The sequence below is a fragment of the Dipodomys spectabilis genome, unplaced genomic scaffold (genome assembly GCF_019054845.1).
Source record: "Dipodomys spectabilis isolate Male_0828 unplaced genomic scaffold, ASM1905484v1 ptg000230l, whole genome shotgun sequence".
NCBI classification, from domain to species: domain Eukaryota; kingdom Metazoa; phylum Chordata; class Mammalia; order Rodentia; family Heteromyidae; genus Dipodomys; species Dipodomys spectabilis.
The window spans coordinates 4,112,354-4,140,240 of record NW_024870907.1 but is presented as its reverse complement, the minus strand read 5'-3'; the positions used below and the strand labels follow the sequence as shown (position 1 = coordinate 4,140,240).

General features: G+C 51.0%; 1 protein-coding gene across 1 annotated transcript; it reads left to right on the top strand.

The window, feature by feature from the left end:
- On the top strand, positions 1-27,106 carry Zbed4 (zinc finger BED-type containing 4). The gene is made up of 2 exons (XM_042698032.1): positions 1-40; positions 22,105-27,106. Exon 2 carries the CDS (start codon positions 22,449-22,451, stop codon positions 25,905-25,907), a length of 3,459 nt encoding a protein of 1,152 aa, XP_042553966.1. The 5' UTR covers positions 1-40; positions 22,105-22,448; the 3' UTR covers positions 25,908-27,106.
- Positions 27,107-27,887: the final 781 nt, after the last annotated feature.

Below are 27,887 nucleotides of genomic sequence, written 5' to 3'. Positions count from 1 at the left end.
CGCTGCCTGCGGGCCCGCGCCGCGCCCAGCCGGCGCCCAGGTGAGTGCGCTCGGGTGCTTCCTCCGCGGTCTGCGCCCACCGTCGGGCGCCGCCGCCGCGGGGCGGGGGAGGGGGCGCGCCATTGTCCGCTGGGGCGCCGGGCCGGGCCGGAGCGGCCTCCCCGCCCGGCCGGCTGACGGGGCCGAGCCCCGCCACGTCGTGGCGTCCGGGACAGCGCCTCGGCGCGGTGACACGGCCTGGGCCGCCCCGCGCCGCCTGCGCTCCTTTTGTCCCTTCCTGGGCGTCCCGCACGCCCGCCCTCGGGGGCCGCCGTCCCGCAAGCGCCGTCCCGCCGGAGCAGCCGGGCGGAGGTGGGGGCGGCGCCGTCGAGCACCGGCGTGTGGTGGACGGGGTCATGGACGGGGTGCGCGGCTCGCCCCGCCGGCAGCCCGGGGCGCCGTCGAGGACCAGGATGGTGCCGCCCCGCAATGGTCTGTGATCGGGTGCTGGACGGTGCCGCCCCGCAATGGTCTGTAATCGGGGTGCTGGACGGTGCCGCCCCGCAGTGGTCTGTGATCGGGGTGCTGGACGGTGCGTGTCCCGCAGTGGTCTGTGATCGGGTGCTGGACGGTGCGTGTCCCGCAGCGGTCTGTGATCGGGTGTTGGACGGGGTGCTGGACGGTGCCGCCCCGCAGTGGTCTGTGATCAGGTGCTGGACGGTGCCGCCCCGCAGTGGTCTGTTGATCAGGTGCTGGACGGTGTCGTCCCGCAGTGGTCTGTGATCAGGTGCTGGACGGTGCCGCCCCGCAGTGGTCTGTGATCGGGTGCTGGACGGTGCGTGTCCCGCAGCGGTCTGTGATCGGGTGTTGGACGGGGTGCTGGACGGTGCCACCCCGCAGTGGTCTGTGATCGGGTGCTGGACGGTGTCGCCCCGCAGTGGTCTGTGATCGGGTGCTGGACGGTGCCGCCCCGCAGTGGTCTGTGATCGGGTGCTGGGCGGGGTGCTGGACGGTGCCGCCCCACAGTGGTCTGTGATCAGGTGCTGGACATTGCATGTCCCGCAGGCTGTTGGACGGTGCACATCCTGCAGTGGTCTGTGACGGGGGGGGGGGGGCTGGACAGGGTGCATGGCTTGCCCACCCAGCAGCGAGACGGCCCGGTGGCTCTCCACCAAGACCTGCTGCCTTTCAACTTGGGCTCCTGTCCATCCTGGGGCTGGGGTCCCACGGCTGGGGTTTGGAGGTTGATTTTTTATTGGTTGTGAGCTCATTCCCTCCCAGATGGTTGTGTTGAGAGAGGAACCGAACTTTCCACATCCAATTCTGCATCCCGCAGGTCTCAAACACAAGCTGAAAGCTGAGGAAAGCACCAACTGTGAGCCTTCAGGCAGACCACACCGCTCCTCACTCTAGCTTTTTCTCCAGAAAAGATCCACTGCAGCACAGATCCCGAGCTTCAGAGACCTAAGTTTTAGGCAGAGAGCAGTCTCTTATATTGGTGGGGAAGAGCAGCTAAGACTCGTAGTCCATCTGACAGGTAATTTACTACAGGACTCTTACAATTTGTTACCGAAGGTGGTGTGTTTGGGGGTGTGAAAACTGTTAACATACTTGTCCTCCAAGACCTTGGAGGAGACTAAATTATGAGGGCAGGTGGTTGACTTCTACCTATGTCAGGCAGCTGATGAGCATAGTTTCTCTAATAAAAGTTATGTGGGCCTCCAGTTTGTTTGAAAGCGAGGAAAACTGGGAAGTGGAGCTCTGGAAGCAAAAGGCAGTTAACAGTCCACAGTCAGTGCATTTTCCTCATTTCAGATCTGCATTTTGTCTGTGTGTGGCTTCAGCTACCTCAGTTTCTGCTATGGTCCTGTTACTGTGGTCATCTCAGTGCTTGGCCCAGAGTAAATTCAGGCAAGACCTAAAATATAGTGAAAGTGGTAAGAAAGAAATACAGCAGCAGAAGGAGATGTTTCTGTGGCTTGATGTGCTACAGGAAGATGGCACGTCATTAATCTTCAGCCATCTCCAGGGTAAAGACTTGGGGTTAGATGGAGGAAGATGGGGTGGCAGGGGACAAAAATACGCATACTTGAAGAGTTCTGGTTGCCGGGCACCACCAGTGGTTCACACCTGTCATCCTAGCTACTCATTTGGCTGAGAGATGAGGATCACAGTTCAAAGCCAGCCCAGGCAGGAACGTCTGTGAGACTCTTATCTCCAGTTAACCACCAGAAAACTGGAAGTGGCACTGTGGCTCAAGTGGTAGAGAGCTTGCCTTGAGCTGAAGAGCTCAGAGACAGCACTCAGGTCCAGAGTTCAAGACTCATAAGTAACCAAAAAAAAAAAAGTTCTGGTGACAGGTCGTTATTATCTGTGTTCTGGTTCTCCCAAGTTCCAGAGAAGTTGTTGCCATTGTCGTCAATTACAGGAAGTAAAGTAGTCTGGTTCTGTGAGATTCCTCCAGCTCTAGGGTGCAGGCTGTTCATTAAGTAATTGTCCTCATTTCAAGGTGATCTGTCCTACAGGCTCTGCTGTTCTTTTAGTTTAGGTTGAGTCCCTTGTCATAAAGACAGTATTGATTAGTCTCCCCTTTCCTTAAAGCCAAAGTGATTGCAAGGTGACTGTTAAAAGAATGGCCTAAAGGGGTGACATTGTCCAAAAAGAAATGTAACCTCTGTCAGGTGCCAATGGCTCACCCCTGTAATCCTAGCCACTCAGGAGGCTGAGATCTAAGGATCGAGGTTCAAAGCCAGCCCAGGCAAGAAACTCCGTGAGACTCTTATCTCTAATAAACTACGCAAAAAAAAACAGAAGTGGTGCTGTGGCTCAAGTGGTAGAGCACTGGCCTTGAGCTGAAGAGCTGAGAGACAGCGCCCAGGCCCAGAGTTCAAGCCCCACGACAGACAAAAGAAAAAGAAAAGAAATGTAACCTTTACCTGACTTGTGTAATTGTAACCCCTCTGTACATCACCTTTATAATCACAGTTTAAAAAAAAAACTTAATGGCCTAGAGCAAAGACAAATATCAGGTTGAGTCCGAGATGCCAGGTTTTTCTCCTGCTTTTAATTTCCTGCTTTTAATTCATGACAGCAACACAAAATGTAACAAACCAGTTGTTAAGTGCCTGTTACAAATATACTTTCCAAAGACTGAAAGTGTGTCTTGAGGTTGAGCAGGATAGCATTAGCTTTGGAGTTTGAGTACTTATTTTCAGATTGCTTGTGAGAAATTCCTGCCCCTCGGTCCAGTCTGCAGAACTGAGGTCACCTGTGAGTTGGAAAGTCTCATTAAAACATTCACTTTGAGACCTTGTGATCTCATCTTCCATTTTAAGTTTCCTTTTCACTTCCCCATGGCTCGTGACAAACTGCTACCTGACTGGGCAGTAGCGGGTTGGTAAGAGGGAGCAGGTGAGTGAGTGCTTGGTAGCTGGTGCTTAGCCCTGTGGCGGAGGCCCCTGAAGTCGGAGGCTAAGCCACAGACTCTTCTATCAGCATTGTCTCCTTCTAAGTGTCTGCCCAGAACACTTTCTTCACCAACTGTCATTCTTCTGTCATTAGCATTTTCTTGTTTTTTTGGTCCGGTCGTGGGGCCTGAACTCTGGGCCTGGGCGCTGTCCCTCAGCTCTTCAGCTCAAGGCTAGCGCTCTACCACTTGAGCCACAGCGCCACTTCTGGCTTTTTTCTATGTGCTGCTGAGGAATCAAATCCAGGGCCTCTGGCATGCAAGGCAAGAGCTGTACCACTGAGCCACCTTCCCAGCCCGTCATTAGCATTTTCAAGGCATGAAGACATGTAGGAATGTATGGTTCCCACATACAGATGTTTGGATGTTCGTATGTCTCTGAATTCTTCATAAGAGTCTCGGTGTGTGTGTAAGCTTTACCCTTTCTGAGTGCCTCCACTCTGACCTTCTTGTGTGTGAAGTGCACCAGTATGCCAGGCTTACTGCCCTTCAGGGGCTCTTGCTTTCTATACCCCAGCCTTCTGTGCCCTGCTTTTCAGTGCCTAGGTTTTTCTTTCTCCCAGAATACCCTAAATCATTTACTTGCTACTTATTTTCTATACTGGGATTTGAACTGTGGCCTTGTACTTGCTAGACAGGTGTTGTGTTCCTTGAACCATGTCCTTAAGCCTTTTTTTGCTATAGTTATTTTCAGAGACCCGTGTTTTTGCTTGGACCAGTCTTGGACCGCAGTTCTCCCTGTGTATCACTCCTAGCCGGCATTGCAGGTACATGCCATTGTGCCCAGCTTGCTTGTTGAGATGGAGCCTTACTTTTTGCCTGGGTTGGCTTTGAACTAGGATCTTTGCTTTCTGAATAGCTGGTATTACACGTGTGTACCACCACACCCAGTCCTTGAGCTAATTTTTGTGTGTATGTGTGCCTATGAATCAATCTAATCATCCCAAACCCTATTAGATCACAAAGGCCAGGAGAAGGATTAGAGAAATATAGTTAGAAGCGGTGCTGGTGACTCATGCCTATAATCCTAGCTACTAGGAGGCAGAGATCTGAGGATCGCGGTTCAAAGCCAGCCTGGGCAGGAAAGTCCATGAAACTCTTTATCTCCAATAAACCTCTAGAAAACCAGAAGTAGCACTGTAGCTGAAGTGGTAGAGCGCTAGCCTTGAGCTGAAGAACTGAGGAACAGTGTTCAGGCCCACCAGAATTCAAGCCCTATGACCAACAAAAAAAAAAAAAAAAAGAAAAGAAAAGAAATATAGTTAGGAATGAGAGTCTATGATTCACCACAAAGTACAGAAGACAATTTGGAAGAAAAGGGAATTTCACTGTGGAAAGGATGCTCTTATCCATTTCCCCAAAAACGTCAGAAGGCTTTAAGTAAATTATCAGGTGCTTTAGGGAGAGGTATTGGGTTGTCGGGGCGTGTTTGTAAGGACCACCATCAGCTCCCAGAGCATAGTGGATGCCGTCACTCAGGATGCCATTTTCCTCAGCAGTCCCGTTCAGCTCCTCTCTTTGCTCCTCAGTGGGAATGCTGCCTGGTTTTCCATGCGATGTGACAGTTGTATAGGTGAATTTGACCACAAGATACAGAGCAGCCACATTTTGAGAGTTAAATCAGGAGTCTTCATTAGAAAGCCAGCCACTGCAGGAGGACACGTGTCCCCAAGACCTTGCAGCCTTGAATACACTTCACACTATTAGATAACTGAGCCACAAAGGTAGTAAAGCAAAGAAAAAGCAGAAAAAACAACCTCAACAAACCAGATCAGCTCTAATGGAGGGTGAAGAGGGACGCCCTGGTGACCTGAGGAGAGCCAGGAGACTCGAGGTACGGTGCCAGCGTATTATCTGATATGTGCTGTTGGTAGTTTAAGTAGTGGGAGACATTTCTGGAATAAAATCTTCCCTGTTTCTGAGGAGAGGGCACCTGGGGAGACACACTTTGCTCTATGTACCATGTCATTCTTACAACAGTGTCTTTATAACCAAAGTAGTAGTGGGGGTCCATGTAAAGCAGAGAACAAGCAAAGCAGAGAACAAGCCCTATAGCTGTTGTGCCTGTAACCCTCTTACTCTGGAAGCTGAGCAGGAAATTCACTTGAGCCCAAGAGTTCAAGGCCATCCTGAGCAAAAATGAAAGGAGGAGAGGAAGGAAGAAAGTTAATGAATGCTTCAAGGAGAAATGCCAGCAGGTGAAGGCAGAGTTGGTGCTGGGTCTCTGTCTGAGGAGTGTGCTTTAGAACACTTCCGCTAGGAATGGGTACTGGAGAGTCCAGACAGAGGCACGGGCCCTCCGAGAGCCGTCAGAACGGTGCAGCCAGGCTCCTCTGCTGCAGCCCACTCCCAGCTCCTTAGGAATACATGTGGACATGTAGCTTTACGTTACATGGGCTGGAAAAGCTGCACCCCTGTCCAACACAGTGTGAGCTTAGTTCCAACCTCTACCAGTGGGTGCCCGCCCCCCCCCCCCCCCCCCCGCAGCCATGGCCCCTGTTGTACAAGTCTCAGCGGCGGCTGAGACTGGACTGGGGCTGCTGCCTCCGTCCTGCGCTCCTGACTGCTCAGCTGCCTGCTCCCCAGTCCTGGGCGGAAAGCCCCTTGGCCAGGTGGCCCCACAGCTGCTGGACTGCTGTGTCTCCCTATATCATTTCCACAGACATGTTGTCAGAGGCCGGTTTTCATCTAGAGCGTCCTGCGCCTGTAGCTGCCCGCTCAGACTCACAGCGGGCTCTCTCTACCTGCCTGCCTCAGGGAGTGGGTTCCTTAATCTGTAGTAATAGACGTTGAGGAATTCCAGCAGTTCTCAGCCCCAGCCTCATTTTCAGGGCTGTTCCTGGTGAACACTGTGAGGTGGCGAGGGTGCTGAGCAGCTGGTGCTCTGGGTGCTCTGGGGTGTGCCCTAGCACGTCAGGAGCCAGCGACCTTCATGACCTTCACATGCTGTCTGCCTGCAGTGGAGTGTGCTTTGTTTCCAAGACAGCCTTATCAGGCTTCCGAAGCTGTCCTATGACACAGCTTTGGTTCTGGGGCTCTGAAGTTTAACCCTGTGCCGCTGCCTCTGGCTTTTAGCTTCCAGTACTCCGTCTCAGGTTGGCCCCGGGCAGGATGGCAGTTTTTCTCTGCGTGGGTGCAGAATTCCTGTGGCGGTGCTGGTTTGGGCTCTTGGTGCTATTGCTAACCCCACAGATGTGGGAGTCGCTGTGGTAGTTAAGGTTGCTCTCAGGCACAGTCCTGGCCTGAATTCACATCCTTCTCCTGGTGTGAGCCAGGCAGGGGTTTGACCTGGAGATCAAGAGTTCCTGGTGTTCCTTAAGGGTCGGCTTGTCCCCAGGTGTGTTCCTTGAGGGTCACAGGTCCCCAGTGGAAAGTGGGAATGTCATTAGGTTTTCAGAGGTTGTGTTACGAAGTCTCAGTGTGGCTGGCTGTTTCTGTCTTTTCTTTTTCTTTTTTTTTTTTTTTTGGTCAGTTGCGGGGCTTGAACTCTGAGCCTGGGCGCTGTTCCTCAGCTCTTCTACTCAAGGTGAGCGCTCTACCACTTGCACTACAGAGCCACTTCTGGTTTTCTGGTGGTCTTTATTGGAGATAGGAGTCTCACGGACTTTCCTGCCCGGGCTGGCTTTGAACCACGATCCTCAGATCTCTGCCTCCTGAGTAGCTAGGATGACAGGCGTGAGCCACCGGCGCCTGGCTGTTTCTGTCTTTTCTTTTTTGTACTGGGGAGGGACCCGGGATGTTGCACTTGCTTGGTAGGCACTTGGCCACTGAGCCAGGGCCCAGCCCACGCTTGGCCCTTTTGAAACAAATTGTAGACATGAAGACACCTCACTCCAAGAGTCCTTTCCTCCTAAAAGGGAAGAGAACGCTTCTGTACTCACAGTCCCTTTGTGGGTGCTGTGGACACAGACACGGAGCCCCAGTGTCATCCAGTCTCCATGGCCCAGTTGTTGCCCATGTCTTTAGTAGCTGATTTTTTCTAATCTCAGCAGGTGTTCTTTGCCCAGTCTGCTCTCTGTGTCCTGGCAGTGTGTCTAGGTGGCGCACAGCTGATGGGTGATACTGCGTCTGAGATTGCCCTGTCCTGTGCAGCCCCATGGGACCCCGTGTGAGCACCAGGTGAGCTCTCCTGGGGAACACATCCCATCAGCCTAGGACTCTGTGCTCCTTCCCGGGGCCAGCAACCTGTGGACTTGTGAGCACCGGCCTCCCCGCAATTTCTCTTGAGCTCTCCTTCCGAGTCCGGAGACCACACGTTTACTCTTTCTGTTTAGGACCAGCCTCCAGGCAGTGTTTGGAAACCGCTACTTCTCTCATGCCAAGAATTACTTTTCCTTCTATTCTTTGAATAACAAGGCATGCTAATTGGTCTTTACTCATTCACAGCCTCAGTCTACCAGATGTCTTTTGCCTTGGGAGTGTGTGACCAGCCAGACCCTCCAGAGCCGCTCCTGCGTCTCTTCACTCAACACGCTACTTGCCTGTCTCTCCCTGCTCTTTTTCAGACCTACAACCAGCCGTTTCTTCAGTGCTTTGGTTTCTATTAGTGAAGAAAGGTAGCTTTATATATTTTATTTTATTAATTTGGTTTAGATTAGTTTTTGTTTTCAGTGCTGAGAATAGAAGCCAACGCCTTTTGATGCTAGTCAAAGAGACTGCCCAAGAGGTGTACCCCTAACCTACATTTGTATATTATTGCTTGTAGCCCTTTAGGTGAACAAAGCTTTGGTCCTGGGGTCTGAACTCTGGGCCTGGGCACTGTCCCTCAGCTCTTCAGCTCAAGGCTAGTGCTCTACCACTTGAGCCACTGCACCACTTCCGGTTTTCTGAGTAGTTTATTAGAGATAAGAGTCTCACTGAGTTTCTTGCCTGGGCTGGCTTTGAACCTCGATCCTCAGATCTCAGCTTCCTGAGTAGCTAGGATTACAGGTATAAGCCACTGATGCTTGGCAAATGTATTCTTTTTTTGGGGGGGGGGTCCAGTTGTGGGGCCTGAACTCTGGGCCTAGACGCTGTCCCTCAGCTCTTCAGCTCAAGGCTAGTGCTCTACCACTTGAGCCACAGCGCCACTTCCGGCTTTTTTTCTTTTTGCTTAGGTGGTGCTGGGGAATCGAACCCAGGGCCTCATGCATGCAAGGCAAGCACTCTACCACTGAGCCACCTTCCAGCTCCAGGCAAATGTAGTCTTTAAATACCATGAATTGGGGGCTGGGAAAGTGGCTCAGTTGGTAGAGTGCTTACCTTGCATGCATGAAGCCCTGGGTTCAATTCCTCAGCACCACATAAGGAGAAAGGGCCAGAAGTGGCCCTGTGGCTCACGTGGTAGAGTGCTAGCCTTGAGCTGAAGAGCTCAGGGATAGCGCCCAGGCCCAGAGTTCAAGCCCCACAATCAACCAAAAACAAAACAAAACAAAAAAAGTACAAAAGTAGTCAAGCAGTAGGAAAACAAAGTTCTTCCTTAATTTCCATAGTTAACTTGACCTTCCAGATGCTTATGGGCAGGTACGCTGTTGACCCCAGGTGCCCTGTGTAGCGGAAGCAGTGCAGCCCTCCTGCTGGGCTGGCCTTGGGACCTGGGGATCAAGCCACCCGATGTCTCAGCAGGATGGGGTGCAGGATAGGAAAAGCTGTCAGCTCTTAATGGACACAAAGGTGGCTTCTAGGGTGTGTGCAACTGTGTGCATTGGTGATGGCACTGGAATTCAGGGCCTTGGGTTCTCAGCTTTCTTACTTAGGGCTGGCATTCCACTCCTAGAGTCAACGTGAGGCCCACCTACAAAATAAAAGCAGAAGGGGTTGTGGTCATGACTCAAGTGGTAGAATGTCTGCCTAGCAAGTGCGAGGCCCTGAGTACTACAGAGAGAAAGAATGAATGAATTAGAGTAAAGTTCGTTATATGGCACAGAACCACCTCAGTAAGAGGCAAATTAAGTATTCCAGCCATCTTCAGGGTACTGACATGAGCTTTAGGTTTAAACAGAGACTGAACTGGGGCAGGGGTGAGAACTATGCATAATTAAGTGGTCCCAGGCAGAGTGTGGCCTGGTGGATTTTTATCTCAGTTCTGGTTCTATCTTCTCTTGAGAGGGTTATTCCTACTGGTTGTGGGGGGGGGGGTAAGTCTCTTATTATAGGTAATTGTCATTTGGGGGCCACCTGTCCCCATGAGGCTCCAATGTTGCTTGGAGGTAGTTTCCATCCCTTGTCGTAAAGATGTTATCCGTCAGTTCTGTCCTTCTGGGAACCCAAGGTGACTGTTGGAGAGAGAAGAGCAAAAGGGATAACTGCAAAATGGAGGCAAGGAAGTCAATGTTTTTAGCAATGTTTTAGCAGTTCTAAGCACCTGTTCTAAGAAGGTGCTGTCTGTGAGCCAGGACGTGAGCCAAAGCAGACACCGGAGGTCCCAGCTCCGTGGAGGGGGTTCCAAGTCTCTAAAACTGAGAGGAAATGCCTCTTGTCTTTAAGCTAACTCACTTCGTGGACTTGCGTCACAGCAGCAGAAACAGACTGAGCAGCGCAACTGCTGGGCAATGTGGGCCGCGTTCGGTGGCAGGAGAAGCAGCACGCTGTTTTGTGTTGTGGCCTGGCCCAGCCACAAAGCTTTATAAGCATTTGGCTGCTGAGCCGTGTCTCATGTCTGTGTGTCTGTGCTGGGTGGTGTCTCATGTCTGTGTGTCTGTGCTGAGCCGTGTCTCATGTCTGTGTGTCTGTGCTGGGTGGTGTCTCATGTCTGTGTGTCTGTGCTGGGTGGTGTCTCATGTCTGTGTGTCTGTGCTGGGTGGTGTGTCTCAGGTAGTGTCTGTGGTGGGTAGTATGTGACCATCTCATGGCTAGAGGCAGGAAATGTAAGAGCCCTAACCACACTGGCTTTTATAGCAGACCAGTAATCCCGTAATCGCATGAGTGGATTAACCCATTCACAAGGACAGAGCCCCCATCACCTCTCAGAGGTGCCACCTGGTACGCCTCTTAATAGCTAGCTGATAACTGGGATTTAATTTCAAGGTAAGTATCAGTGGGGACAAGCTATATTCAAACATGGCATTGACCTAGCACCTAGCACCATTGCTCCGCCTGAGCCCTGTGCCGCATCACTGTTGTGAAATGTCTTGTACCCCCAGTCCCTTTGTTGGTTTGGTTCCAGTGCTCTACAGACCTTGTTGTTTCGCTTCAGAAGAGAGATTTTAAGCCTGTTTCAGTTTGAAGTGTAGCATGGTGGTGAAGCTGAGTAAATAGGGATGGCTTAGTGAGTCACCTGGCCCTGACTGGCGCTGTCTCCTGTCACACCCGGCCTCTGGCCTCCCAGGGAAGGGGCCCCGGCCTGACCTGTGTGGCTGTTTCTTCCTTAGGTAGTCCCTCAAGTTTGGCCTGGTTTTAGTTGTTTTTATTAGGCTATGTCCATCGTACAGGGGCACTACCCCACGTGTACACACCATGTCACCCACGCCACCCTTCTATCAGTCCCCCTTAAGTCAATCTCCACGGCCTTCACGTGTGCAAACTATGTCCCCACACTGCGTTCCCTCCCCAGCTCCCCTGCTCCCCAGCCTGCCCATGCCAAGCCCACGCCAAGTCTTCCTTTATGGTTTTTGTTTTTGTTATTGTTTTGTCAGTCCTGGGACATAAACTCTAGGCCTGCGTGCTGTCCCTGAGTTTCTTTTGCTCAAGGCTAGTGCTCTATCACTTGAGCCGTAGCCCAGCTTCAGGCTTTTTTGAGTAGTTTATTAGAAATAAGTTTCTCACAGACTTTCCTGCCCGGCCTGGCTTTGAACCACAATCCTCAGATCTCAGCCTCCTGATTAGCTAGGATTACAGGCGTGAGGCACCAGCACCCAGCTTGTCTTTTTTTTTTTTTTTTTAAATTTTTAAAGATGTACTACTTGTATCAAGGGGTTTCACATGATATTTCAGATGTGTATATTACATTTTGCTTTTCTTTCCCCACCTGGCCGGAGGATTTTAATGATAGTTCAGTGTCCCGAGGCCTTCTGCTCACTGGTGACTTTGCTCTTTTCCTATCCTCTGGCTCACTGTACATGATAGACAGGTCTAGAGGCCTGATCAGATTCATGGTAGACCTTGAATATGATTCCTTTTATGTGGCTCTATCAAGAAGTACCTTATAGGGGCTAGGAAGGTGGCTCAGTGGTAGAATGCTTGCCTTACATGCATGAGGCCCTGGGTTTGATTCCTGAGCACCTAAGCAGAAAAAGTTCCAAGTGGTGCTGTGGCTCAAGTGGTAGAATGCTAGCCTTGAGCTGAAGAGCTGAGGGACAGCACCCAGGCCCAGAGTTCAGGCCCCATGACCAACAACAATAACAAAAAAGGTTGATTTGAAGAAGTACCTTATATTGGGCGCTGGTGGCTCAGCCTATAGTCCTAGATATGCAGGAGGCTGAGATCTGAAGATTGTGGTTCAGAACTAGCCCAGGCAGAAAAGTCCATGAGACTCTTTTAATTAATCACACAAAAAAACTGAAAGTAGAGTTGTGGCTCAAAGTGGTAAAGAACTAGTCTTGAGGGCGAAAACCAGTTCAAGCCCCATGACCAAAAAAAAGGCTCTCATGCTAGAAGTGTGGTTCAGCAAGTAGAGTAAGGCTTGCATAGTAGGTACAAGGCCCTGAGTTCAAACCCCAGAGCCACCAGAAGCAGCACCTCATAAGCTAGGCATGGTGGCTCATGACTTGGGTCTTAGCTGCTCGGGAGGATGGCTGGACAAGGACTGCCCAGGCAAAAAGTTGCCAAGTGAAGCTGGCTGGGAGGACACACACCTGTTACCCCCTCTCTCCCATGGTTGTAAATGAGAGGATTGTGGTCCAGGCCATCCTGGGAATAAAAGGCAAGAACCCAGTTAAAAAAAACAAATGGGCCCAGTGCCGGTGGCTCACGCCTATAATCCTACTCGGGAGGCTGAGATTGGAGGATTGCGGTTCAAAGTCAACCAGGACAGAAAAGTCTGTAAGACTCTTCTCTCCAATAAACTACTCAGAAAAAGCCACAAGTGACGCTGTGGCTCAAGTGCTAGAGTTCTAGCCTTGAGCATGAAGAGGCTCAGAGTTGGCACCTAGGCCCCAAGTTCAAGCCTCACAACTGACCCAAAAACTAAAATAAAAAGTAGGAAAGAGCAGGGAGCATGGCTCAGGTGACAGGTTGCCTCCTCCTAAGCGAGCCTGAGGCCCTGAGCACAAGCCCCAGGACTGAAAGCACAGAAGGAAGGCCCCACAGCCAGGCGTGGCTCGTATGTCTGTAACTCCAGCGCTCAGAAGGCCCAGAGCAGGATTATGAGTTCCAGGCCAGCTTGGGCCACGTAGCACCATCTTGTCTCAACAAGACAAAACAAAATGGCACCTTCGTCTCGATGTTGACAGTTGTGGGTGCTGTCCCCGCAGGTGTTATCCAGAAGAGGGTTGAACTGCTGGTGGTGCCTTGGGCTCCTGCTTCCTCCGTGTTGGAGGCCTGGCCTCTTCTGGCCAGGCCCGGGTGTGCCTGGGGTTGCAGCTTGTGAGGGAAACAAGCTAAGTGCTCCATCTTCCTACTTACCAATCAGTGTCAAATACTGTCCTGCTTTGTGTGAGGGCAGCAGGACACCTGTGCTCGTGTGGCTGGGAGTGAAGGTGTTCGCCCCTCCCCCGGAGGAGCAGAGAGGACCGCAGTGCCCCTGAGGGCACAGCTCAGTGACCGGGAGCCCGCCCTGTCCCGTAGAGCTCTCCTGTGTTTGCCTCCCAGGCCGCTCTGCCAGCCCCTGTGGAATTGGTTATTTGGGGGATAGCGTCTTGCTTTAGGCCTGGGCTGCCATCCTGTTTTATTTCCCTATGTCTCAGAGATGAAAGCACATGGCCCTGTGCCCAGCTGCTGGGGGAGGTGTGCTCCCATTCACTTCTTTGTTTTGTCTGTCCGTTCTGGGGCTTCACTCAGTGCCTGGGCACTGTCCTTGAAGTTGTTTCGTTTTGTTGTCTGTTTTTACGTCCTCAAGGCCAGCACTCTACCACTTAAGCCACGACTCTACTCCAGCTCTTTTGTAGTTCATTGGAGATAAGAGTTTCCTGAGTTTTCCTGCCCAGGCTGGCTTCAAATCACAATCCTCAGATCTTAGTCTCCTAAGTAGCTAGGATTACAGGCGTGAGCCACTGGTGCCAGCCTGAAGCCTTGCACAGTTCCCCTGATTACAGTAGGCCTGAGCCCCCCAGGGTGCCTGCTCTCAGCTCCTGAGGGTCACAGTCCTGCTGCAAACTTTTACACGTGGAGCTTTGAGAGACTCCTAAATTACACATAAACTAGCAGTGACCAAAATGGGATTTTTTTTCTCTTTGTACAGTGAGCTCTTGAGTTTCCACACTGCGTGCGTTAATGCGTTGCTCTTACCATCCTGGCAGCTCCTTGCCATGGTGCAGTTCCTCCCTGGACCATGGGAACCTTTACAAATTGGATCCAGATCCTTGGACTTAGTCCTCGTGCTCTCAGCCGACCCTTGCACCTGGCAAGCCAAGGTGTTCTGGGCTCACTCCGTCTTTTTCCTGCCCACTTCTTCAGCCCTGGCTTCTGTCTTGAAGAGATGCTTCTGAGGCGCTCCTGGCTGTGGTGGCTGCACCTTGTTTTCCCTGGCCTTGCCCACGGGCAGAGCCATCACACATCTGTACGCTACAGTGGGGGGTGGCGACACGCCTCCCACTTCCTTGTTGGTCTCACTTTTGCCATTAGTCTTAGTTCTCAGATGTAGGAGACCAAGAATCTGCTCTCAAGCACTGCCCGTCCCCTCTCTCCCCTGCACACATTAGCATGCCAGTGCCAGCTCTCCCTGTGTCCCTTCTGGAACCACGCAGAGGTTTCTGCGTCCTCCCCTTCCTCCCTTGTAGCCATCCTGTGCGGCATGTGTCCACAGCCATTGCCTGCTGTGCTCTTCCAGCCGGGACCTGGATGCTAAGTGATGTGACACCAGTGCCAAGATCCCATCTCTCTCTGGCTGAGATTTTGTTCGGGGTGTTTCTCAGGAGGGACACAGCCTCAGCTCCTGCGGGCTTGCACACAGATGGCAGGCAGCTCTCCTTTGTTCTGAACACTTCTGGTTGACGTTTGCTTTCCTTTAGTGTTTTAAACATGTAATTCCCTTCATCTTCTAGCTTGAAGCTCTTCTGTCAAAATAGAGTGTTTGTTTTCTTGCTCTTGGAAATGACTTTGTTTTGCCTAAGAATCCAACAGATCTTTTTCTCTAAGTCCAGGGACTATACTAGGATATGTGCCATTTTCTTTCCCTCCCTCCCCCTCCCTTTCTTTTTTCCCTCCCTCCTTCCCTCCTTTTTTCCTTTCTTTCCTCTTTTCTTCCTTCCTTCCTGAACTGAAGATTAAACCCAGGACCTCACACTTCCTAGGCAAATGCCCTACCCCTTGAACTCTGTTCCCAGTCCATTTGGTTTTGTTTCATTTTTAAGATACGGACTTATACTACGCTTGCTAGGCTGACCTTGAACTCACAATCCTCCTGCCTCTGTGTTCTGAATAGCTGGGAGTACAGGAAGGCATCACCACACCCTCAACTTGGTTTATAACATAACTCCTGTGTGGTTAGAGACCTTGTATAGTTTCAGATCGTCCAGTTTTGAATGTCGTAAATGCTTGCATTGTGGCCTAGGGTGCAAATGGTGCTATATGGGGTTTTATATGCCAGGTGGTCTATTGTGGACATCCATTGGGTCAAGTGGTTGATGGTTTACTCAAGTCTTGCATGTCTGTGCTGGTTTTCTGGCTTGTTCTATGTCTATCCAGCATAGGGGAAGTGGTGTCCAGTGAGTCCTGGTTGGCTGAGGATAGCAGCATCTGAAATAGCTGCCATTCGGTGCTGTATTGGAAATAGTTTTCAGACTTTTTTTTTTTTTTTTGGTCAGTCATGGATCTTGAACTCTGGGCCTGGGCGCTGTCCCTCAGCTCTTCAGCTTAAGGTGAGTGCTCTACCTTGAGCCACAGCACCAACTCCAGTTTTCTGGTGGCTTATTGGAGATAAGAGTCTCATGGACAGACTTTCCTGTCCAAGCTGGCTTTGAGCTGTGATCCTTGGACCTCAGCCTCCTAAGTAGCTAGGATTACAGACGTGAGCCACCAGTGCCCACCTTTTTTTTTTTTTTTTTGTACAAAGGCATGAACTTAGGTCCTCAAGATCACTTAGCTTGCTTGTTCACCGGTGGCATTCTACCACTGGAGCTACACCTCCACTACTTGCTGGTTACTGGAGATAGAGACTGGTAAGCGCTTCTGCCTGGGCTGACTTCAAACCTGGAACTTCAGATCTCAGTCTCCTGAGTAGGACCCTGGTGTGAACCACCAGTGCTCAGCTGACAGTCTTATTTCATCGTTGATGTCATCCATGGGGTTGTGATTTCATAGTTCTGTTTCTTGGGTTTGTTTTTTGGAGGGATTCAGGAATTTAGAGTCTGGCTGAGTATAGTGTGTCTGTAATCAGCACTCAGGAGGCTGAGGCAAGAGGGTCCTGAGTTGAAGGCCAACCTAGACTACATAGTAAGACCCTATCTCAAAATACATACACACAGATGGCTAAATAGGTAGGTAGCTGGCAGGCAGACAGGCAGACACATTAAGATTCTTTACATTGGACTGGGAAGGTGGCTCAGTGGTAGAGTGCTTGCCTCGCATGCCTAAGGCCCTGGGTTTGATTCCTTAGCACCACATAAGCAGAAAAAGCCAGAAATGGCGCTGTGGCTCATGTGGTAGAGCGCTCACCTTGAGCTGAAGAGCTGAGGGACAGCACCCAGGCCCAGAGTTCAGGTCCCACGAACAACAGGGGAAAAAAAAAAAGATTCTTTATATCATCCATAAAACAGAACCTTGGGGAGTGTTTTCTGTGCACTTGTAAATAGTATGTACGTTCCTGGTTGGTTGTGCAGTCGATGTCAGGTCAACATTGATAATAGAGTTGCCTAAGTCCTGTTTCCATGTCCTTATTTATTCAAACCATTTGATAGGTAAAGTAAACTCTGCCCCTGTACTGAATGGCCTGGGCTCTCCTAGAGCTGACCATAGGTTTGAGTTGCAAGTCTGGGCAGATGTGTACACATATGGGCCTGCGTGCTTTGGGTGTGTGCATGTGTGGGCCTGGGTGTTCTAGGTGTACTGACCCTGGTGCGCTGTCCTGAACTCCTCTGCATGCATATAACGCTTAGCATTCTCCTCGTTCATCCTTGGGTTACTGGTGGTGTCTTTATGTCGAAAGAATCTTCTTGTAAGCATACAATTAGTCCTGCTTTTTTATCCATTCTGATAATTCTTGCCTTTAAAAAGACAACTTTGTGTCTAATTGGCATGTAATAAAGTCTACATATGTAAAGTATATAATCTGATAGGTAAATGTATCAGAGAATGTATGTCTATATGAATAGCTGCTATGAAGTCTGTGTGGGACTCTTCATGCTGACATGTGTATACAGGTACACGTGTGTGTCAAGCTATTACATCAGTCAAAAGTCAAGAGTATATAGAGACAGAGAATGTGAGCAAGAGCACCCCCACACACATACACACATATTGCCATTTGGCCTTAGTGGCTACCAATCTGCTCTTTGGTAGATTTCCACTCTGTACAATTGTTTTGAGCTTGGTTTATGTTGCATCTCATTTCTCTTGGGTCATAATTGGAAGGGGAAGGACTGAGTTATATGAAGACATAAAGAAAAATATAGGCAGAAATCAGTAGGAGAAACCGGAGTCCAGAAATAGATTCAAACCCATATGGACAACTGATAGTCAACTAAATTAAAAGGGCACTTAGTAGAGAAAGGATAATCTTTTTAACAAATGGTGTTAGAGCAAATATCCATAGGTAGAAAAAATGAATGTGAATTCTTCAAAGTTCTGAAACTATGTAAAGCTATAAAACTTGTAAAAGAAAGCTGTAATCTCAATACTTGGCAGATTGAGGCAGATGATTGCAAATTCAAGGCCAGTTTGGACAACATAGACTGTCCAAAAAAACAACAAACACCAAGCCCAATAGCTTACACCTATAATCCTAGCTACCAGAATCTCTTTTAGGATTCTGGCCTAAAAGCCAGCCCAGGCAGAAAAATCCCCAAGACTCCATCTCTAGTTACCAGAAAAAAAGACAGGACTTAGAGGCAGGGCTCAAATCGTAGGGTACTAGCCATGAGCAAAAAAGCTAAGTACAAGCCGTAGTATTACCCATCTCCACATAAAAGTCCACAAAAACCTCTAAAAGAAAACAGTCACTGGGCTGGGAAGGTGGCTCAGGGGTAGAGTGCTTGTTTAACATGCATGAAACCCTGGGTTCCATTCTCAGTACCACATACAGAGAAAAAGCCAGAAGTGGCACCATGGCTCAAGTGATAGAGTGCTAGCCTTGAGCAAAACAAACTCAGAGACAGTGCCCAGGCCCTGAGTTCAAGCTCCATGACTGACCAAAAACAAACGAAAAAAAAACACAGTCACTAGGACCTTAGGTTAAACAAAGATTTCTTAGATACGACACCAAAAAGAAAATAAATGGACAGATTGGACTTTGTCAAATTTAAGAAACTTTGCTCTTCATTATTTACCATAGCTAAGATATGGAACCAACCCAGATGCCCCTCAGTAGATGAATGGATCAAGAAAATGTGGTATATATACACAATGGAATTCTATGCCTCCATCAGAAAGAATGACATTGCCCCATTTGTTAGGAAATGGAAAAACTTGGAAAAAATTATATTAAGTGAAGTAAGCCAGGCCCAAAGAAACGTAGGTCCCATGGTTTCCCTTATTTGTAATATCTAGTATATGTATGAGTCAAGCGGAAAAGGTCAGATAATGTGATGTCAGGAAAATGAACCCTTAGATGTGTATTTTAATGTTTTTTTTTTTCATGCATGTGTTTCTAACACATTTATAAGATTATCTCTTTGTTGCTTTGTATGTCCCTCCCCCACAGTATAACCCCTGCTTTCACTATATTTGATGTCAGTATAACTTGTGGAGGAGATGGGGAAAAACCAGTTGTTTAAGGATACAGGTGGACCTGTTGCAACAATGAGAAGTACAAGTTGTCATGTCCAAAACGAGCTTTACAACGTTAGTGCGGGGGGGGGGGGGGGGGGGGGAGGGGGAGGAGAAGGATTGGGATTGGGGGGGAGGGGGGAGGCTGGGAAGGGATGTGAAGGGTAAACAAAGGAGGAGGCTGCAATGCTTGGTAAGAAATGTACGCATTATCCTGCCCATGTAACTGTAACTCCTCTGTACAGTATGTTCACAAATAAAATTAAATTAAATTTAAAAAAAAAAAGAAAGAAACTTTGCTCTTCAGTATACACCATTATTAGAGTAAGAAACAAGCCAGGTGCTGGTGGCTCCCACCTGTAATACTAGCTACTGAGGATGCTAAGATCTGAGGCTCACAGCCCAGGCTGACAAGTCCATGAGACCCTTACCTCCAGTTAACCACCAGAAAACCAGAAGTAGCACTGTGGTTCAAAGTGCCTTGGGCAGGGAGTTCAAGGACAGCCCCTGAGTTCAAGCCCCATGATGAGGGTGGGGGAGGGATAGAAAACACGTACCGGAATAAAAAAGCCCACAGATTAGAAGAAAATCTTTGCCACCTATCCGCTAGACATGGGATTAATACCTAAAATATATAATGAGGTCAAAAATTGAACACCAGAACCACAAATAATCCATTTAAACCATGGATAAACAGTTTTCAGAAATACAAATAAATACATGAAGTGTTAATATCCTTATGGGGAAGTTACATGCAAATCACAGTAGTACTAAGATTGCCTCTCACCCCAGTGGGAATAGCTCTACTCCCAAGAAAGCGCGTGGCACATGCTGGCACACACACCCGACACTGGGATGCAAGCTAGTGCATCCTTTAAAAAAGTGGCTCAGGCCTGTAATCCTAGCTTCTCAGGAGGTTGAGAGCTGAAGAGTCTCCCATTTAACCAGCCAGAAGTGAAGGTGTGGCTCAATCTCTAGCCTTTTTTTTTTTCTTTTTTTTTGGGGGGGGGGGGAGGGGTCCGGTCGTGGGGCCTGAACTCTGGGCCTGGGCGCTGTCCCTCAGCTCTTCAGCTCAAGGCCAGCACTCTACCACTTGAGCCACAGCGCCACTTCTGGCTTTTTTTTTTTGCTTATGTGGTGCTGAGGAATCGAACCCAGGGCCTCAGGCATGCAAGGCAAGGGCTCTACCACTGAGCCACCTTCCCAGCCCTCAGTCTCTAGCCTTGAGCAAAAAACTAAGCAAGAGAGAGAAGTCCTGCACGCACGCATGCATGCCCGCGTTCACACACACACACACACACATACACACACACATACACACGCACCCCTAATGACACTGTGGTGACACTTGAGCATATATATGAAGAAAAGTCAGTATATACCATTGCAACTCTACTCAGAGTAGCCAGGCTGTGGAATTATACTAGGTGACTATCAAAGGATGAATAGTTTTGGGGTTTTTTTTTGTCCCTGTCCTGGGGTTTGAACTCAGGGCCTGAGGGCTGTCCCTGAGCTTCTTTTGCTACATTCTACCACTTGAGCACAGCTCCATTTCTGCTTTTTTCCGGTTATTGGAGACAAGAGTCTCGTGGTCTTTTCCTGCCCAGGCTGACTTCAAATTGCAATCCTCACATCTCAGCTTCCTGAGTAGCTAGGATTACAGGCCTGAGCCACTAGCTCCTGGCTAAGATTTTAATGTACTATGTATAAACTCATGGGATTACATTGTTTACAGGAAAATGGTGCTGAGGATTATCATGTTGAGCAACAGAGTTAAGCTCAGAAAGACAGATTTTTATCAAATTTTCTCTAGACCTAAAAAACATGACATAGCTGAGGCTCGTATCTCCAGACAACCACCAGAAAACCAGAAGTGGAGCTGTGGCTCAAAGTGGCAGAGCACTAGTCTTAAGCACAAAAGCTCAGGGACAGCGCCCAGGTCCTGAGTTCAAACCCTACATCTGACAAAAAACAAAGCAGGAAAACTTACTACAGTGAATACATAAGCAAATATAAAGGTGGGTGGAGCCAGGCACTGTGGTTCAAGCCTGTAATCCCAGCTGCCTGGGAGGGTAGTGGAAGAGGTGATTTGAGACCAGCCTGGGTAACCAGTGTCGGGCACAGCAGCACACACCTGTAATATCAGTGCAGGCCAGCACAGTGGTCAGTGCCCATCCCCCATGACAGGGACTCATGAGGAGGGTTATAGCCCAGACATAAAGCAAGACCCAACCTGGGAAATAACATAAAAGGAGGCTAGAGGCATGGCTCAAGTGGTAGAGCACCTGCCTGGCAAATACAAGGCCTTCAGTTAAACCAAAAAAAAGGATGAAATGTTTGACTAGATTTCACGCAAGGAAAGGGAAATGGCCAGTGCGCAGTTGTGCCAGTCCTGGGACTTGAACCCAAGGCCTCATGTCCTCACTGGGCATTTTCACTCAAGCCTGGCACTCTCCCCCTTGGGCCCCACCCCCACTTCTGACTTTTGCTATATAAGTAGAGATAAGACTCAAGGATTTGTCTGCCTAAGCTACCTTTGAACCGAGATCCTCAGATGCCAACGTTAGCTTTTGTTATTACTAAATTACTCCACTCCCACCCCACATCCTTATTTTCCTTTGGGTTCCAAGCCAGGTTAGCTGTTAAGTGGTTCTTAAATTGGTTAATTGGAGTGGTTTTTGTTTTTGTTGGGGGGGGGGGTCATTATGCCAGTCCTGGGGCTAGAACTCAGGGCCTCAGCACTGTCCCTGAGCTTTTTTTTTTTTTTTGTCAGTTGTGAGGCCTGAACTCACCCTGGGCGCTGTCCCTTGGCTCTTCAGCTCTAAGCTAGCACTCTACCACTTGAGCCACAGCACCACTTCCGGCTTTTTCTGCTTATGTGGTGCTGAGGAATAGAACCCAGGGCCTCATGCGTGCAAGACAAGCGCTCTACCACCGAGCCACCTTCCAGCTTCCCTGAGCTTTTTTGCTCAAGGCCAATGCTCTACAGCTTGAGCCACAGCTCCACTTCTAGTTTTTTGGTGGTATTAGTTGGAGATAAGAGTCTCATAGACTTTGCTGCCCAGGCTGGCTTCGAACCTACCAGCACCCAGTTTTAGTTGGAGTGTTCTAAATATTTTCAGGAATTCAGCTATTACATACCTCTGGCAAACTGAAAGGTGAAGGTGTAAATCTACTTAATGTCAGCATAGCTTTTTATTCCTTTCCCCAGTCTTCCTAAGAGCCCATTTGATTGATTGATTGATTTTTGGTCATGGGGCCTGAACTCTGGGCCTGGGCACAGCACTGTCCCTCAGCTCTTCAGCTCAAGGCTAGCACTCTACCACTTGAGCCACTACCAGCTTTTTTGTTTATGTGGTGCTGAGGAATTAAACCCAGGGCCTCATGCTTGTGAGGCAAGCACTCTACCACTGAGCCACCTTCCCAGGCCCCCATTTGATTTTGAGTTCAACATTTACTTTCTGCTGATTTTTCAGTGTTAGGTGCAAAATAGACTTTTGTATTTGGGGGGAAAACAAAAACAAAAACAGCTGTCGGAAATGAGTTTTTCAGTTTCTTCCTCCTATATGTATTCTGGCAGGTAAGGCCACGACAGTATAGATTTGAAATGTGTGGTTCAGTTCTGGGCTTACTTGGCTTACTTTGATAATTGTCTTTTACAGGAAACCCAAAACAATCGAGTACGTCTTGTCAAGATTTTGGGGACCCTGTCTTCAAGGCTAGAAGCAAGTCTGCACTGCACCCATGTGCCCATGCGTGAAGAGTTAGGTCGGAGCGGGCGCAGAGGGCACCGCCACGTGCCCCGAGCCAATGTGCTCCTATGAGCTACAAGCCCTGCCTTCCAGTGCTGGTGGTGACCGGCCGTGTTCACAGAAATATCCTGAAAGACAGAGTGGCGATGAAAAGGTGAAGAAATCTGTGTCTGGGGCACAAGAAGGAATCTGGCCGGGTTTTTATGAGCTGAGCTACTCCCACAATGAGGGGGCCGGGCTAGGGATGGTTGGCCATGGAGAAGTTGTGGGAAGCTTGTCCCCCAGGGGATGGGGGGTTTATTTCCAATAAAGGAGACTTCAAACCAGAGGAGGACGATGACAACCAAAACCCCGGTGGTGGCATGGGAAGAACAGACTTTAAAAGTGAGCCGGAGGACCCGAGGCAGGCCGACCGTGGGGAGCTGGCCGGGATGCAGGCAGACTGTGCCTGCCGGCCGCCTCCCGAGAGCGAGGATGACTGCGGCGCCCTCTTCTCCCAGTACAGCAGCACGCTCTACAGCGTGGCCATGGAGGCCGTGGCCCAGAGCCTCCTCTCCAGCCGGCACGCCAGCTCCAGGAAGAAGTCTCCCGCTTGGAAGCATTTCTTCATCTCTCCTCGAGACAGTACCAAGGCGATATGCACATACTGCATGAAGGAGTTCAGCCGGGGCAAGAACGAGAAAGACCTGAGCACCAGCTGCCTCATGAGGCACGTGAGGCGGGCCCACCCCACCAAGCTCCTGCAGGAGGACGGAAGCCTGTCGTCGGGGGCCGCCTGCCCCTCCCCCTCGGCCCTGCTCCCACCCCCGCCCACCGACGGTGGGGACCTTGGCACCACACTGTCGCCCAACAGACTCGTCCAGAAAATGGCCCCTAAGATCCCATCCCCTGACCGAGTGAAGGAGGAGTCCGTGTCTGTGGTCTTCTCTGAGGAGGCTTCCTCCGATGTGGCCATCGCTGAGAAGTATGGCCGAGATGAGGCCCTGGCCGGGGCCCTCCCCCACCTCCCCGCACTCCATGGCGACGAAGCTGCAGAGAACATGGCCGAGAGGAGCTTGGCCCTTCCAAAGGGTTCGTCGGGGTCCAGGCGGCGGTCAGCCGTCTGGAAGCACTTCTACCTGTCCCCCCTGGACAGCTCCAAAGCGGTGTGCGTGCACTGCATGAACGAGTTCAGCCGCGGGAAGAACGGCAAGGACCTGGGCACCAGCTGCCTCATCAGGCACATGTGGAGGGCCCACCGCTCCATCGCGCTGCAGGAGAACGGGGGTGGCGCCAGCATTCCGCCCCTGTACCCCGCGCCCCCCACCCTCCTGCCCACCCTGCTGCCTCCCGAGGCGGATCCAAGCTCGGGGGTGCTGTCGCTGGGGAAGCTGGTGAGAGGGTGCCCTTCTGCCGCCTCCTCCCCAGACAGGCTGGGCGAGGACCCCGGGGACGTGTCTGTGTTGTCGTCCTCTGACGAGCTCGCCGAGGCATCCCTGCTGTCCTCTCTGGAGAAGCGGCCGGCGGGCCCGGTGAGTCCCCGGCAGGGGCCGGGGGGGATCTTCCAGCAGAACAAGAAGGTCATGAGGAGGCTCAAGTCGGAGGTGTGGCACCATTTCTCGCTGGCCCCTATGGACAGTCTGAAGGCCGTGTGCCGGTACTGCGGCTGCGTCATCAGCCGAGGGAAGAAAGGGGACGTGGGCACCAGCTGTCTGATGCGGCACCTGTACCGACGCCACCCAGAGGTGGTGGGGGGCCAGAAGGACCTCCTGGGTGCGAGCTTGGCAAACCCTCCGTATGCCACGTTGGCTTCTGCAGAAAGAGCCTCCAAACGGATAGACTTGCCGACAGCGGCCAGAAGAAATAGCCCATTCCTCTTCCCCGTAAGCAGCAAGAAGACCTCCAAGCTGTGGAACCACTTTTCGGTTTGCTCCGCGGACTCCACCAAGGTGGTGTGTCTGCACTGCGGCCGGACCATTAGCAGGGGCAAGAAGCCCACCAACTTGGGCACCAGCTGCCTCCTGCGCCACCTGCAGCGGTTCCACAGCCACGTGCTCAAGGCCGACGCCCCCGAGGCTGCGGAGCCCCGTCCCCCTGGCGTCCGCGCGCCCCCGAGCATGGAGCCCTCGGAGCCCTCCCTCAGCAAGCCTGCTGAGAAGTTTTATGACTCTCATCCAGTTGCCAAAAAAATCACAAGTCTCATAGCAGAAATGATTGCACTTGACCTCCAGCCATACTCTTTCGTGGACAATGTGGGCTTTAACCGGCTGCTCGAGTACTTGGAACCCCAGTACACATTACCCTCCCCGTCCTACTTCTCCAGGACAGCCATCCCGGGCATGTACGACAGTGTGAAGCGGATCATCATGTCCCATCTGAAGGAGGCCGAGAGCGGAGTGGTCCACTTCACCTCGGGAATTTGGATGAGTAGCCAGACCCGCGAGTACCTGACCCTGACTGCGCACTGGGTCACCTTCGCGCCCTCCGCCCACTCGCACTGTGAGGACCACCACTGCTCCGCTCTGCTGGACGTGTCACAGATCGACTGCGACTACAGCGGCAGCGGCATCCGCAGGCAGCTGCAGTGCTGGTGGGAAGCCTGGGTGACCTCCATCGGCCTCCGGGTTGGCATCACCGTCACTGACAACCCCAGCATCGGCAAGACACTGAGTGAGGGCGAGCACTCCAGCGTGCAGTGCTTCAGCCACACGGTGAACCTGATCGTGAGCGAGGCCATCAAGAGCCAGAGGATGGTGCAGAACTTACTGAGCACTGCGCGGAAGCTCTGCGAGCGCGTGCACCGCTCGCCCAGGGCGCGCGAGAAGCTGGCGGAGCTGCAGAAGGAGTACGAGCTGCCACCGCACCCGCTGATCCAGGACGTGCCCTCCCGGTGGAGCACCTCCTTCCACATGCTCGAGCGGCTCATCGAGCAGAAGAGGGCCGTCAACGAGATGTCGGTTGAGTGCAACTTCAGAGAGCTCATCAGCTGCGACCAGTGGGAGGTGATGCAGTCCGTGTGCCACGCACTGCGGCCCTTCGACACGGCAAGCCAGGAGATGAGCGCCCACGTGTCCACGCTGAGCCAGGTCATCCCCATGATCCACATCCTCAGCAGGAAGGTGGAGATGCTGTTTGGGGAGACGATGGGCATTGACACCATGCTGAAGTCGCTGAAGGAAGCCATGGCAAGCCGCCTGTCCGCCACCCTCCACGACCCCAGGTACGTCTTCGCCACCCTGCTGGACCCTCGCTACAAAGCCTCCCTCTTCACAGAGGAGGAAGCGGAGCAGTACAGGCAAGACTTAATCAGGGAGCTAGAAATACTGAATTCTACCTCAGAGGACACGGCTACCTCCAATGGCTGTGACTCAGGGTCCCCATCGAAAGACTGCAGCGGGGAGGAGAGTCTGTGGTCACTGGTGGCCAAAGTGGAGAGGAGAGATGGGAGGGAGAAGCTTCCTGAAGACATGGTGCTGGCGTACTTGGAGGAGGAGGTGCTGGATCACAGCTGTGACCCACTTACCTACTGGGGCCTGAAGCGCGCCTCCTGGCCTGGGCTGTCCACCTTGGCGGTCAGGTTTCTGGGCTGTCCCCCAAGTACCGTCCCTTCGGAGAAGCTGTTCAGCACGCCCACGGAGGCTGGTGGCTGCGGCCAGCCCAGGCTCTTGACAGAGCATTTTGAAAAACTCATCTTCTTGAAAGTGAATCTCCCCCTGATATACTTCCAGTATTGAACTCGCCATGGCACCTGCAGACTGGAGGTGTTCTAAGTAGCGCTGGCTGCTTTACCGAGGCTGTGGCCTGCCTAGCAGGCCATGGAGGCCGCAGACCAGGCATCAGGCCACTTGCCGCCGTCCCATCCGCACGTGCCTTACTCCTCCTGTGGGCCAGGTGTCGCCGTGCCGTGTTCCAGACGTCACTAGACACAGCCTGTCTTGTCCCTTATGAAATAGGATGATCAGGTTTTAATTCCTAACTGTAAAGATTTTTAAAACTTAAGGATAGTCATTTGTTTTCTAGAATGCAGAGAAGATGTAAATAATTTTATTCTATAGGCTTTTTATTCAATTGTGTAAAAAAAAAAAAAAAAAAGCAAAAAAAAAACCAAATCAGGTGCTGTATTTCAGTTCAATGTCGCTTTGTTTGCAACAAGACAGCTTTTTTTGCTGTCAGACAAACCCTGTGAGCTGGAGGAGGTGGCGATGAGGCCGTCCTGAGCGGCTCTGTACCGCAGGCCCCCGGGTGTGTGGAGGGGGCTGATGTGTGCTGCAGCCATGACACAGCATTTGAACGCAAAGCTGAGCTTAGACGTGCAGCACCAGTGGAGTGGTGGCCTGGTCCCAGCACCTCCCCATCACAGGTGTTTACCTTCAGGTTTTACAGGTAACTCAGAGATAACCCAACTATTTATCATGAGCTCCTTGAAATTGGATCCGCGTCGGTAAATTCTACCTAGGATTTAGCCAGTGCGTGGTAACGCTACGTTTACAGCGGACGCCTGTGGGTCAGACCTCCACGCCTGTGATGCGTCTGTGCTGTGATACAGCAGTGTGTGCACTGACCCCAGTGTGCTCAGATCCAGCCCCAGGCTCCCCGGGGGCCAGGGCTTCTTGGCAGGGAAAGTGTGCACTGGGGATGGCTAATGCACTCGGACTTAGTTCTGTGACCGGAAAAGCAGCCATCACTGGGGAACCCAGAATCCAGCAGACGTCCGATGAGATAGCCCTTGTCAGCTTCTCTTAACAATGTCTTTATTTTCTCATTTCACATCAGTCACATAGTCCAAGTGAGGCTCATCACTCACCCGCCATGACCTTCACAAGTCATTGTGTTACAATACTGTACCTCTGCTCAATGAAATTTGCCTGGACTATGCTTTAGTGTATTTATAAATGGTGAACTCAGTTTCTGAAATTAAACTTTTTATTTGCAATTTTCTAGTGCTGGTGAACACTTGAGTTTGTCTTCTAGGGCAATAAAACAGGTGTAATCCTTGTGGGCCAATGTGTGGGAACAGTAACAGCACTCGAGGTGCCGCCTCTTGGCCTTTCAGATTAGAAACAGCATTCGTTTTTGGTGATGTGGTCCATAGGGCTTGAACTCAGAACCTGGGCGCTGTCCCTGAGCTCTTTCACTCTACCACTTTGAACCACAGCACCACTTCTCGTTTTCTGGTACTTAATTGGAGATAAGAGTCTCATGGACTTTCCTGCCCCGGGCTGGCTTTGAATCGTGATCCTCGGATCTCAGCCTCCTGAGTGGCTAGGATGACAGCAGGCATGAGCTGCTGGTGCCAGGCTGAGTTTGTTTTTTAGCCAGTCCTGGGGCTTGAACTCAGGTCCTTGAGCCTCTCTGTGGTCAAGGCTAGCCCTCTACCACTTGAGCAACAGCACCACCTCTAGCTTTTTCTGTTTATGTGGTACTGAGGAATTGAACCCAGGGCTTCATACATGACAGGCAAGCATTCTACCACTAAGCCATATTCCCAGCCCCAAAACAGCACTCTCCCGCAGCCTTCTTCCCTCCCTTCCTCCCTCCCTTCCTTCCAGACCTAAGTTTTGAACTTGAGTCTTCCTCCTGTGACGTCGGCGTGCTAACACTTGAGTCACAACTCAGTCTTTCTTCAGTTGTTTTTCAGATAACATGTTTTCTGCCCAGCCAAGGCCAGCCTCACACAGGTCTCCCCCTCTGCAGCCTCATCCGTCACCAGGACC

Coding starts and splice junctions, on each gene's coding strand:
- Zbed4 (XM_042698032.1), top strand. CDS start 22,449: ATGGAGAAGTTGTGGGAAGCTTGTCCCCCAGGGGATGGGGGGTTTATT.